The sequence below is a fragment of the Astatotilapia calliptera genome, chromosome 3, assembly GCF_964374335.1.
Source record: "Astatotilapia calliptera chromosome 3, fAstCal68.1, whole genome shotgun sequence".
NCBI classification, from domain to species: Eukaryota; Metazoa; Chordata; class Actinopteri; order Cichliformes; family Cichlidae; genus Astatotilapia; species Astatotilapia calliptera.
In genome coordinates, this window is record NC_137424.1 from 39,455,709 (window position 1) to 39,468,601 (window position 12,893).

The following is a 12,893-nucleotide window of genomic DNA, read 5'->3' on the forward strand; positions in this document are numbered from 1 at the left end:
AGTGGACCCTTCATGTGGCTAATAGCCAAAGGCCAGACATGTGACATTTCAGCAGCATTATACTGTTATGGATTGTTATCTGTTTAAATAAGAAATCGTTTCACTTAAACTTCCCAGAGGTCAGTAGCACAATGGAAATGTTGGCTTCCTACTCACGCTGGAGGATGAAGTGATCTTTGTATGCATGAATAACACAACAAGCTTAGATCAAAATTTCTAAATGACATTTACAGTATCTTCAGCAAGTTTTTTTTCCATGTATGTTTTTGTTTTGTGTTTTAATCTAAATTATTTCTGTGGAATAAGCAGATGGCGAGATGAGATAACAGTCTTGATCAAAAAGACGATGCTTTTATTCTTTTCCACTCCTCTGTCAGTATAATGGAATAATTACACATTAACAGAGACCTTTTGCTGTAATGGTTTTGCCAAGTTTATATCTAGAAATAGTGGGGAGGAAAACCAAAAAACATTTTATTTTTGTCAAATTCAAATGCTGAATGGTTTGAGCAGTGTTTTTTTTTAGCGATGTCACATGCCTTCTAACGTCATGCAAGAATCAACAAGTTTCAAAACTGTCACCGTAAAATCAAAACTAACCAAGAACATGTGAAGCTCAGTTGGATCACAAGTCCAGCCTTCATTTCTGGGCCTATTATGGCAAACAGCATTACTCAACAGTGCATGACATTAAGTCACAAATATGACTGTTTGCTCTGTACAAGTCATCAAATATCTTCTTCTCCGAAGGGTCTGAGTGTGGTTTCACAATCCTTGAACCACAGACATAACAGCGATACCAGATCTTACGAGATGGTCATTGTGTTCGTGTTTTTCCCATTCCTGCCCCTTTTGCATCACATAACCATGCTGACCTCATCAGATCCTCGCTAATTTGATAGGACGGCCTTGCAGATTTGTCGTGACAAATAAGATTATCACAGTAAAAACATTGGATCCTCTAAAAATCAAACACAGTGTTGCCTGTCAGGAGTTTCATAATTTTCCAAATCAGTCCCCTTTCCTACACTCCTTGCATGTTTGGAAAAGAGATGTGTCTTCCCTCTTATCAGCTGCCGCACCCTCAACCTCCCTCCCTCAAAAGGAAGTTGCCTTCATGCAAGGCGCTTTCTGATGTTATTTTCAGGGAATAGTTTGTCGGCAGCCACAGATAGCAGGCCTAGATTATTTTCCGTCTTGGGTTAGGATTGGTTGTTTGAGAACTTACCATGCAATTAGTCTTGTGACAAGCAGCACTTATTGCTGTTGTAAAGCCTGTCTAGAAATCTTTCGTGTGTTGATTGAATTAAGTAGAGGCTCAGCACTCACACAAAACCTATTCACTTTGTGGCAGCAGACGGCTTCTTCAGCTGTGAATGCTGAAGCAAAGAACAGAAAAAAGCTCTTTCTCAAGGCATTTTAACATGCTTTGCTCTTGTTGTGTGCTGAGACGTGCTCACCTGGACGCAGAAGGTTTTCCGCCCGAGGGAGGTCAAAGGGCAGGAGTAGACTTAAAGGGCTGAGGAGGGCTGTTCTGTGTCCTTTGTGACAGGAGCTATGGATGACTCAGCTCTGCACCAAAAATAGCTTCTAATTACTGCATGACAGATTTTATCCTTGCTTTAAAATAGAGTCCCACTTATATTGTTTTTTTTCATGCCACTGCTGATTTCTAGGGAGCAAAAAAGTTCCTGATATCTCTCTATGTGCAGATATTCTTGTACTCTTATACTGTATTTGCTCTCACGACAATGAGAGAATCTGGTGGCTCTGTTAAGTTCTTGTCCACTTAGATGAAAATGCAAAATGAGTGATCAACTTCATCCTATGTTGAAACATTGTGGTCTCTTCTAGAACCATAATGATATATTGACATGCCAATATAGTGGTCGATATTAGCCGTTTTGTAATATGTGTAATTGTTGTCTGTTGTGGTTGTATTGAGAGTGTCCATGTGAGGATAGATAAATGACGACTGCAGAACAAATCTACCTATGGGTACAAAAAAGGAACCTGAAACTGTTTGGCGATAGATGGGTATCTGTATTTATGATGGACAAATTCTAAAGTTAAAAATGTAAAAAAAAAGAGATGGGAGACGCACCCTTTAACCAGATTATGAGTATTGACATTCCATTTGTACACCAGAGAACACTCTATGGCTTGCTGTAATAACAAAGCAAGATTATGTTTAGACCATATTATAAGGATTCCTAACTAGCTACACATACCAAATGTTTAAATCGGATTTTGTATTTGTTAAGTAGTTTGTTGTTTGGGGTTTCACTTGCCCAATAATGTACATTTATTTAAGAAGAATGGAAGTTCATACATTTCAGTCAAATAAGGCAACAACTAGGGCAGCCTCATGTCACACCATAAATTTCTAGGTAATATAAAAATCTCATATCATGACATCAATGATAAATCAATGTCACGCATTTATGTTTGCTAGTGCCCACAACAATGAGACAAGCCCAGACATGTCTGAGAATGAGAGGCCTTTGTCAGCCTCCGGTGACAATTTAGGACTGAAAAAAAGGCAGCTTAAATAACCTTAAATAATAAACTATACTCTGCAAAAAGTAAACTGTAAAATGTTTTCACCAGCTGAGTCAAAAACACAATGTCGACTCAAATCCGGCTATGAAGGCACATGATGAGGAGAGATGCTAGTAGCTGGTGATGTTACTCAAATGTTCAGTATTTGTTTTTGTTTGTAAATGTATGTAAATGTCATATGTCATCATTTCTTTGAGACATTGCAATCTAATGTCCCACTGCTAGTAACGATGAATGAGGGAAGGCGCTATAAGCATTATTTATACTGGCTAGCAAAGGTTGACTCACTTAGTTTATGGTTTCAATCGCTACTTTTAAGATTTCCTGAATACAGAATGAAACTTATAGTTTTGGGTGATTTTATGTTATCCAGCACTTGCTTGGTTTAAAACAGCAGCCAGAATACCAAACTCAAGACATTAAAAAAAAGTCCGATAAACCATTTTCACGCTGCCTACGTCCATATTATACAGTTTCTAGTTCTATCCTTCCAAAAACAAACAAAAAATAAGAGTAAATTTAAAGTAAGATGAACTGACAAAGAGTTGTAAAAACAATGCCAGAACACTTCATACAGATGGCACTTTTATGTTGGTTTCTAAATTCATCGAACAGCTCTGCAGGATAAAATGTGTAATACCACAATTTTTACATTATGTTTTGTAAAACTAAAGAGCAAGCACAAATGCTGACATCAGTAAGATAGACAAACCCTCTCCAGCTGACATATCAGCGTGGCTTTACATGAAAGCGTACACATTGAGCCTTTTAGTTCTGCGCTACAGTGTAAAGTACAAGAAGGTACTTTCATCTGCTCTGTTATTTCCCGTGGGGTTACCATAGCGGATGGATCCGCATATTTGATTTGGCTCAGTTTTTTACACCAGATGCCCTTCCTGACGAAAGCCTTCCATTTATCCGGATTTGGGACCGACACAAGGACACAAGGACTACACTAGCTTGTGATATCCTGAGGTTGGGTTTTGTGTCCCCACCATCATGGCACTGAAGTATACAGAGAGATTATTGTGCTCAAAACTTACAGCCCAAATCTTAGTTGTTTGAGACGTTCCTGGAGCTATGTCAGCCCAGTCTAAAATCATAACAATTTTCACCTGTGAGCGGCTTGTCTTATACATCTCCCTTTTTTCTTTAAATTTCTGGATAAAAGCAAGCTCTAGTAAACAGATTTATTAAATTACGGGCAGACACTGTTGCAAGATTTATTTATTTTTTGTGCAGAATCCTTTCAAAAGATCCAGTCTAAAGCACAGTTTGTTTGTTTCTTTGGGAAGTGTGAAGTGCACACCAGATGATGTAAGGCTTTGTTCAGACCAGTAAATGTAGTTCCCACATTCACTTCAGGAAGACAACTTCATTAATGCAGAGGGCTTTACGTAGCAAGCTCTGGCAGGAAAAAAAGGACCATATTTACAAAAAACTTAACTAAATGACATTACGTGTAAGTGTTTTGCTACAACTTACAGCGAGAGGGTGTTTCTCTTAGATAAATGAAGAGATAAATGAAGGTGCGAATTCCTTGTGGATTAGTTTGGAGCAAATTGGTAGGTCTTGGAGGCATGCACTGCGTGGGTGTTTTTCTGCTGCATCGGTTCACAGTACCAGGTGCTAAAAGCCTGGGTGAAACGGGATATAAATTGTAGGGTTTGTGATTAAATAAATTCACTCTAAGCCTGTTAAGGCAGTGACTGCTTTGAAACAACAACTCAACAAATGGATACACAGATTTTCCGGGATTTGCACTTTAAACACAGTGAAACGCAGGATTGATAATAACATACCAGCCTGGTGCGTGTGGCACTGAATGGGGTAAATGGGGTAGTTTCATTTGCATTTGAGTTAATAAACGCAGCTGAAGATGTGCATGATCTCAAAGCAGATTCATCAACATGTGCTGCTTTTTATTTCCTGCCTCAAGATGCCTGAAAAAGATTTAAAATGCAGAAGAAGGAGCTTTTTGCACAGCATAAAGCAGCTATGGGCAACAGGTACTGCTATGTTGTTGTTGTTTTTTCTCGTAGCAGACTGTCACATTGAGTAGGTTTGCTTTAGTCTGAAGATCTACTAAGACGGCCTTAAGCTCCCTGTCTGACAGCATGTCAAACCTGAGTTTGACTACTTCTGAAACTTTAAAAAAAAAACCATGCCGGGTGTGTGCAGGTTAAAACGCACAACTCAGGTTTTGATACTACAGGAAGTGATATATGTGTATATATGTGAGAGCCTGCAAGGAGAAACTGTCCAAAGATGTGCATTCTAGTGTATTTGAAACAATACTCGGCAATTTCTTTCCCTCATTTCTATTTGTTTTTAAATGCATTTACATACATGAGCGCACACCCACTCCAGATAGCCACAAGAATGCCACTACCACCCCTAACCCCACCCCCAAATAATCAGCACAGCCATTCAAATGAGATGTTTAACTTCCAAAGCGATCGAGCATGCGGAGATTTAATAAATAGGAGAAATCTACCATGCAAACCAAGCTGTTAATTTTGCTGAAATGAGTGGATGAGATACAGTGTCTATTAAGTCCGACGAATGCTTGGTCATTTGCCACAGGAAAACCTCAGAATGAGCAACCCCTGCTTTAAGAATAATAGCGGGTCTAAAAACAGTCGACATGTTGATTGTAGAGATTTGCCAGTTATGTGGAGGCACAGTGTTGCAGCAGAGCAGAGAGGAGTGATGCCAGATTTGAAAGGGGAAAAAAAAATCTTTTTCTGGTACATGAGCTTTAATAGCCAGCAGAAAAACGCCAGTTGACACGGCTGCCATTTGGAGTTTATGAATAGCGCTCTGTGACAGCGGATAATGAAGCTCAGGATTTGGCTTGTGGACTACAAACTTTTATTTAGATTAAACAAAATTCATATGGTCTCAATTTTAGCTGACTGGGTCATTCTTGTCTCTCTCTCTCTCTTTTTTTTTTCTTGAGTGAATTGAGAGAGGGAGCGAGAGGGAGCGAGAGGGAGTAGTGCCCCAGCTGGAAACAAAAGAGGGGGGAAGGCCGGTGTGGTTTTCACATAGCGAGCGCGCGTTTTTGCAAGGGGAATAAAAGGGGGTTAATTCATCTGATTCCTTCATGCCACTGTGGCAGAGGCTGTATGTATTGTCAAGCGGGTTGCCGTAGCAACAGCTGCAGAGTAAGGAAATCTTTCTTTCCTCTTTTTGCACCCCCCCCCCCCCCACACACCTTCTTTCTCTCGCTTTCTCTCTCTCTCCCTCCCTCCAGTACCTTGTCAGATTTCTTCCTCATCCTCCCTCCCTTATTCCCTCTTCCCAACTTGTACAAACATGCTTTGCAAAGTTTTGGGTGGGGAATGTTCAGGTATGCGTTCACACACACACACACACACATATTTTGTCTGCGTGCCGCTGGTGTTGCAGACTAGGGAACAATGAGTCTCAAAAAGAGACTTTCCTTCAAGAGGACTTGGAACTTCAACACTGTAAGTAAACAGTGGCTTGCCGGCTGAATCTCCTCTTCCTCTCCTCTTCCTCTCCTGTGTGAAATGAGGAGACTACTTGTGTTCACTCAGCTGTTTTTGTCATTAATCTCCCTCTTTGTCACTCTTCTCACTCTCTCAGTCAGAACAGCTGTTTGAAGCGGCAGGGACTTGTCGGCTGTTTTGTTTTGTGGAGTGCTGGAATCGGCCATTATTTGTGTTAAAGTTTAGACCAGGCTTTTTGTACAGAAGTGTGAGGGATTTCTGGAAAGGCAACGTCTCGACCTAACTTTTTGAGGGCAGAGACGTGCCTAAACAAGCTCAAAAGATAAAAGAAGTCACTTTTTAAACATGTGAAACACACTCTGTGAGAGGTGATAGCGAGTGTGATTAACTAGGTGTTAATGGAGTTGGTCCTTCAACCATTTCACACTGATAAAAGTTTCAGTTGTGGTAGATCACAAACAAAGATCTGTCGGTGTGATCCTCTACGTTCCTTCAGCATGTGGTGTCTTGAGATGCCAGACTGTATGGCGTGGGGGGCTGTACCCGAGTAAAGCTGAAAGAGTGGTTTCCAGCTGGAGAGCCAGATCGTGCTTTGTTTAGAGCCAGCAAGCTCGCCATGACTTCAGTTGTGATATTGGCCATTTGGTTGACAGACTTGCAGCTTTTTAGGGGAATTCCATTTGGGAAATGGGGTATTTTCACTTTTGACTCTATAAAAGGGATCAAAGAGGGCCTGCAGTGCTACTGCGCCACCCACAGTGCTCTTGCTTGTCACCAGAGGTGTCAACAGAGGAAGGAGGTGTTACTGACTAGAGGTGCCAGGGTCATCACTTTGGCCTCATTGTTAGAGACTTGTGGGCAAGGAAGCAATAATGAGTTGGAAAAACACAACACACTGACATGTGTGCTTGTGTGTGGTCTAACTCCAGCAGCAGATATCATTTTGGCTTCTTATCTTGCCAACTTTTAGAAGTACACATTTGTACATGTGTCTTTGTATTTGACAAAAAGCTTTTAGATAATAAGTTAGTTTATTCGTGTATGGAACCACTTCTGCAGAAATCATTATATTTAAAAAGAGGAACAAGCTGAACAGCCACATATTTGGTGAACCCATGGATGAGATTACAACTCCACTGAAGAGATTGAGAAAAAATATCTTTCAATCGTGTTATACATAGTTGCATAGTCTGCCCACCAGAGAACACTCTGCACCTTCCCTGTTAAAAGAAAGCTTCAAAAACCCATGATCTGAGGTGAGTTGAGCAGAGAGTGTATATAAGTAATCAGCTAAACATCCAAATTTTGGGAAAATCCTTTGATGTTTCAAAGAAAAACAAAATATCAGCCAGTATATAGCAGTTTTAAACCACCAAATATCGGTATGTGTCTTAAAAATTCTATATCAGTCAGGCTCTAGATGACATGAAAATTGATGACATGAGCTTCCGAGTCTGTAAAATGAGACCAGTGCAAACCTTCATAAGTTCTAATGGCCAGCAGGGGGGTGACTCTTCAGCTTGCAATAAGAAGTGCAGTTGTATAAAAATTGGAAATACATGTGTGGAAAAATGACACAATTGCTTGCATATGTGTAACATCAGTAAGCACTTTCCTGAACAGTTTATGTTGTCAATAATTACATTAACACTAAGCTGTATCAAGTAAAGTGCACTCCTATTTACAATAAAACTGAGCGTAAAGCAGAGTATGCTGTAGGGTGGAACTGCTGTGTGATTAAAAGGGGTAGGAAAGTAAATTGACAGGGACCCATTTATGTCTTTGTTATACTTTAAGTGACCACAAGTCCGATTTGGTCTGTTTGGGTCCGAGTGACACAAACTTCGTCATCACACTGTGAGCCTGAGGTTCCTGTGGATGTCCGTTTGACCACGTGGACTTTACATTACAATGCTTCGACCTCAAAGACTTATAATAAGTATGACTAATCAGGTTGTGGTGTCTGTTCGTGCCGGCAACAGCGTATAATCAAGACTTAACATAGAGGCATGCATGCAAAAATAATTGCTATCTCGGTTTAAAGTTCGCTGTCTGGGACCTTTCGACCTCGTGAGCCACAGCTAACCCCCAAATCACCGATGTAAGAACTGCGTAAAGAACAGAGAGTCCGTCGACTTCTCAGTGAGTTACTCTCCTCCTCGCTCGTCACATCCGGTTTTCAGACGATCAAAATGTGGCTAAATGTTCAACTTTGCTGATGAACGTTTGGTGGTTGAAGGTGGTTATGGCACAGTGATGCAGTCTGTGTATTTTTGGGACGATCGCATAGACAAAACAAGACATTTGAACCCACTGCCTTGGGCCTTGGAAACGTCTTTATTTTGATAACTCGCTGTTCCATTTCAAAATATGACATGAATTTTAATTAAATTGGATAATAATTTATCATGTGGCTGTTAGTCGGATAAGATCAAATAATTAGGGTTTTGCAACATTTGAGTTTATTTGGGTGCTTTAAGACATTTAAGACTTTTCTGTCACTAGGATAAATCTGTCATGATTGTGGTTGGAACCAGGAGATTGCAACAAATGTCACAAGCGAGTGATTTATCGCTGCTCTCCCACTTTTTGTGTAATTTCTGCTCTTGCACAACATGGATAGTTATCTAATTTGTCATCCATATAGATGTGAGTATTGAAGCACCGAGAATAGCTAAAATGCTCTTTTCAGTATTTAACCTTTTGTTTGGTCCAAACCAAAATTCACGTCACAGTTTTTTTGGGGGGGTTTTCCCACCTTTTTTTCTTAAACTGGACTCCAGCTGTGGTGCACTATATATTTAAGGTTTGAGGTTTAGCTGTTTTTAGACCCATAGGAACAGACAGATGGAGTGGGTGTTCTCTCTTTTCTCTCTTTCTTCTGTTTTGGCTTCACGTTGGTCCTCATCCTACCCACCCATGATTACTGTACACATGCGAGCCACCACAGAAGGGGTGGCTTTTTTGGGTGTTGACGATATAGGGGTTGGACTCAGCAGCAGCAGAGTTGTAAAGAAGGCTGTGATGGACAATTAGTGGTTTAGCGGTCTATGTCTGATAGAGCTTTTACATGTGGTCATTCCCAAAATGGAAACAAGCCGTCACGTCGGTGAGCATGACCGATCCCCCTAGTCTTTGTGCATAAAGTGAATAGGCTGCCATCTGAGGTTGTGCTGAAGCTGACTGATTTAAAGCTCCTAATTGAAAAATAAGAGTTTATATAATGAGTAAAATCAGAGCGGGGGGACAAAAACAGTCGATGTTCATTGTTTTCGTTGTTTATGTCATTCCTCTTATGATATTACAGCTCCACAATACAGAATTACGTGAGTGTACCAAAGCACAAAGTCTATTTGCTGCTGAAACCAAAGCTGGAGCGTGGCAATGAGAGCCTTGTTTAGTCGTATTTATCAGCTCTGAGTATTCACACTTTGAAGTGGCAGCTCAGAAAACACTCCTCTGGAAATAGTGCCTCCTTTTCAGATGAATCCTCCAACGCACACTTTTTTTCCTTCTTTTTTTGGAGTTTTCTTGGACAAAGCCCTAAGATTCTGCCTCTCATATCCTCCCCTGCATGTAAATATATATTTATGCTGTGGCTCTCCAGTTTGCACGTTAAATCTTTCTTTATTAGTGGGGTTTACACAAGCCTAACGCTGAGGCAGTGATTTTAAATTGAAGTATTGCCAAGTTAATATTCACTTATCCATGTTAAGCTCAGACATGGGTGGTGTTTTTATTGAGCCTTATTCTCTGGCTGTAATTACACTCCAATTAGGGCTCTGAGTACAAATGATTTCCATTGTGAATTAATCCACATATTATATGGATATTAAGACCAGGAAACACTTGACCCCTGTTTCAATTCAGGGGGTCAGTGTTGACATTGTGGAGGACTATAAATACCTTGGAGTACACATTGACAATAAACTGGACTGGGCTAAAAACACCACAGCACTTTACAGGAAGGGCCAGAGTCGTCTCTATTTTTTGAGGCGACTGAGGTCCTTCAACATCTGCCAGAAAATGCTGAGGATTTTCTATGAGTCTGTTGTGGCCAGTGCGATCCTCTATGCTGTTGCATGCTGGGGGAGCAGGCTGAGGGTCGCAGATGCCAACAGACTTAATAAACTAATCCGTAAGGCCAGCAATGTTGTGGGGATGGAGCTGGACTCCCTCAAGGTGATGTCGGAGAGGCGGATGCTGTCCAAGATAAAGACAATGTTGGATAACACCTCCCACCCACTCCATGACATGCTGGTCAGTCACAGGAGCTCGTTCAGTGAGAGACTGAGATTACCGAAAAGCACCACTGAACGACACAGGAAATCATTCCTGCCTGTGGCCATCTCCCTGTACAACGCATCCACTTAACACACTGTTTGCTGCTACAGCTACACATGTTTCTTTTCCAACTATTTATTTATGAGTGACTTATGTATGTATGTATGTATATATTGTACTATTCTTAGTTAGTGTATTGTCTGTCTTGTCTTAATGTTGGTTTAAAATGGAGCACTGTAACAAAAAATAATTTCCCCCAGGGATCAATAAAGTATTCTGATTCTGATTCTGATTCTGATTTATCCCAATCAATTCATCTTGCTTTGTCTCAGCTGAAAATGTGAAGATAGTCAGTCAAACCAGTAATCAGCTGGGGATTCCTAATGATAATTTCTCTCAGTCTGCTTTCAGTGTATGGGTTAATTCCTGCAGCTCTACATAAACTTCTAAAAAGACGTCCGTGCCCAGTAGGGGAGCTCATGTCATTTGCCTTTCTTAGGGACATCTACACATGCATAAAACTGCAACTCTCCGAATTAACAAGTGAAAAGCTCATCGTTAACTAGTCTGCCTTGATGACTCCTGATCCTGTGACTTCAGTTAGCAGGAATGCGCACGTTAGTTCAGAGCTGTGGGTGGGGTACCAGTGTGGAGGTGTGAACAGCTGTCCATGGTACGGGTCGAGAGCCACCCACATAAAGTAATTGTGTAAGCCCCCCCAAGGTCCAACCCTTTCCAAGCAGCACACTCAGTTTTACTTACAAACCAGGAGGACACACAGCTCACAGGGATGCCTGAATGGACAGTGCTACCAGCACAGCATTCAGCCTCTTGTGTCTGCGCAGGAGGTCACGAGGGCAACTCCTCACTCATGTCTCTCTTTGTTCTCTTCCAGTCTGCTGCTTCATCAGATGGTGGTAAGTGCAACTCTTTTTTTTTTTTTATGAGAGTGTGGAGAGGAATTCAATCTGTGTGCTTATGAATATTTACAATCTTAAAACTGAAGTCTTTTCAGCATTCATCGTTTGGTTCATTTTTGTTGCTTTTTTATTTCTCATTTTATATTCCGCCCTCAACACAGAACTTTGTAGCTGCTCAATAAAGTGACCTAATAAAAAGTCTTTTAGCAAGCATGATGTATTCGCTGTAGGCAGCATGCCTCGTTAACAAATGTTGTTTACCCAGCGTGGTTGGGTTGGTTTCATGGCTAAGCTTGGATGCTGTCTGGTCTTCCCTTTCATAGCAGTTTTAACAGCGCTTGCTAACAGGCTGACCGAGGCTGTGTTGAGGAGTGCAGCTCCGCTTCTTTCACAGTTGATGTGGATCAGACATGCACGGCTGTTTGCTTTCTAAAGCTGTCTCATTAGCTGAGCAGCCAACAGTGTAGTAAACATAGGCCCTCAGTCCTAATACAATAAGCCAAGTCCAAACAAATAGCTTGTCAGAAAACCTCAAACCTGGACTAATTTGACCGTACTGTTAAAAGAAATATGTTTACTCATAATTTATGGAAAACTAGTCTAATTTTAATTGGACATCTACTTTAACTAGGATGTGGTGTAGGCTTGGAAGGTCATACAGAGGCCACCTTATGTTTCTTTCCATTTGAAATGGGAATTTCCGAGTTCCCAGTCAGAATTTTTAATGGGAGCAACAGCCTCAAGTGGGACTTCCAACTCAGAAAGTCATACCTCCATTCCAGACACCTAGAAACCCATGAGTGACACCACTCCCCAGTTAGCTTGTTCCAGTTGTAATGTAATGTTAAAAAAAAAGAAAAAGGAAAAAAAAACATTTGTTTTGGTTCTTAGCACCACAGAGCCTGGTATTGCTAACAATACAGCACAGTACTTGTTTTTGTGTGCTTAAAAACAGCACGTCCTTGGATAGAGACTTTTCAGTGGTCTGCATATGGCAAATTTAGTGAGTCACAAATACACAACAGTGGCAGAAAGGATTAAAGGTTTTACGGGTTTACTACTGTTTACATTCACTGCTACTATCTTAGATTGTTAGCTAGCCGTGGGTGGTGCTGCCCTGACTTAACAAATTCAGGCGGTGTTCCACATTCAGATTCCAACTGAGAACTTCCAGCTTATTTTGGAACGACCCATCAGAGCGGCACCATTGAGCCCGACTTAACAATCCAAGATGGCGGCTGTGCTTTTAAACATTGGTAAAGCAGTTTGTGCTGCTGTACTATTTGTACGTTTGCAGTCAGTGCTACCACTGTTGTGTATTTGTGACTCGACAAATAAGCTACATGCAGACTGACCTGTGAAAGCACAGTTTTTAAGTGCAACAAAAAAAAAAGTACTGCATGGTTTTGCTAGAAGTGTTCCACCTCGCCAAGGAGCAAAATAAATCCTCGGTTTTCCGACACATTCCAGCTACTGGAATGTGCTCAACTTGGGAGTGATGTCACTACCCGAGGTAAATAGAACGCAGCCTTACTCACAGTCAGTGATGTCATCTGCTATTTAGAGTTCTTTTATTTTGTTTGCAGATCTAGCCCACTCATGCAGGTGGATTGGCAAGATAAAGATATGCAGTACTACACCTTACTTG

The 12,893-nt window shown here is 41.0% G+C and overlaps 1 protein-coding gene across 3 annotated transcripts in view; it reads left to right on the forward strand.

The window, feature by feature from the left end:
• The window catches only part of LOC113018693 (regulator of G-protein signaling 12-like), a 44,938-nt gene that overhangs the window by 13,013 nt on the left and 19,032 nt on the right, over nucleotides 1-12,893 (forward strand). For 2 of the 3 annotated variants that reach the window (XM_026161995.2, XM_026161998.2), the window contains one exon: nucleotides 11,221-11,242. In XM_026161995.2, coding sequence (XP_026017780.1) covers nucleotides 11,221-11,242 — 22 coding nt within the window. Of the gene's footprint in view, nucleotides 1-5,914; nucleotides 6,039-11,220; nucleotides 11,243-12,893 lie in introns of those variants that run through there. The other variant, XM_026161997.2, reaches the window with a different exon arrangement.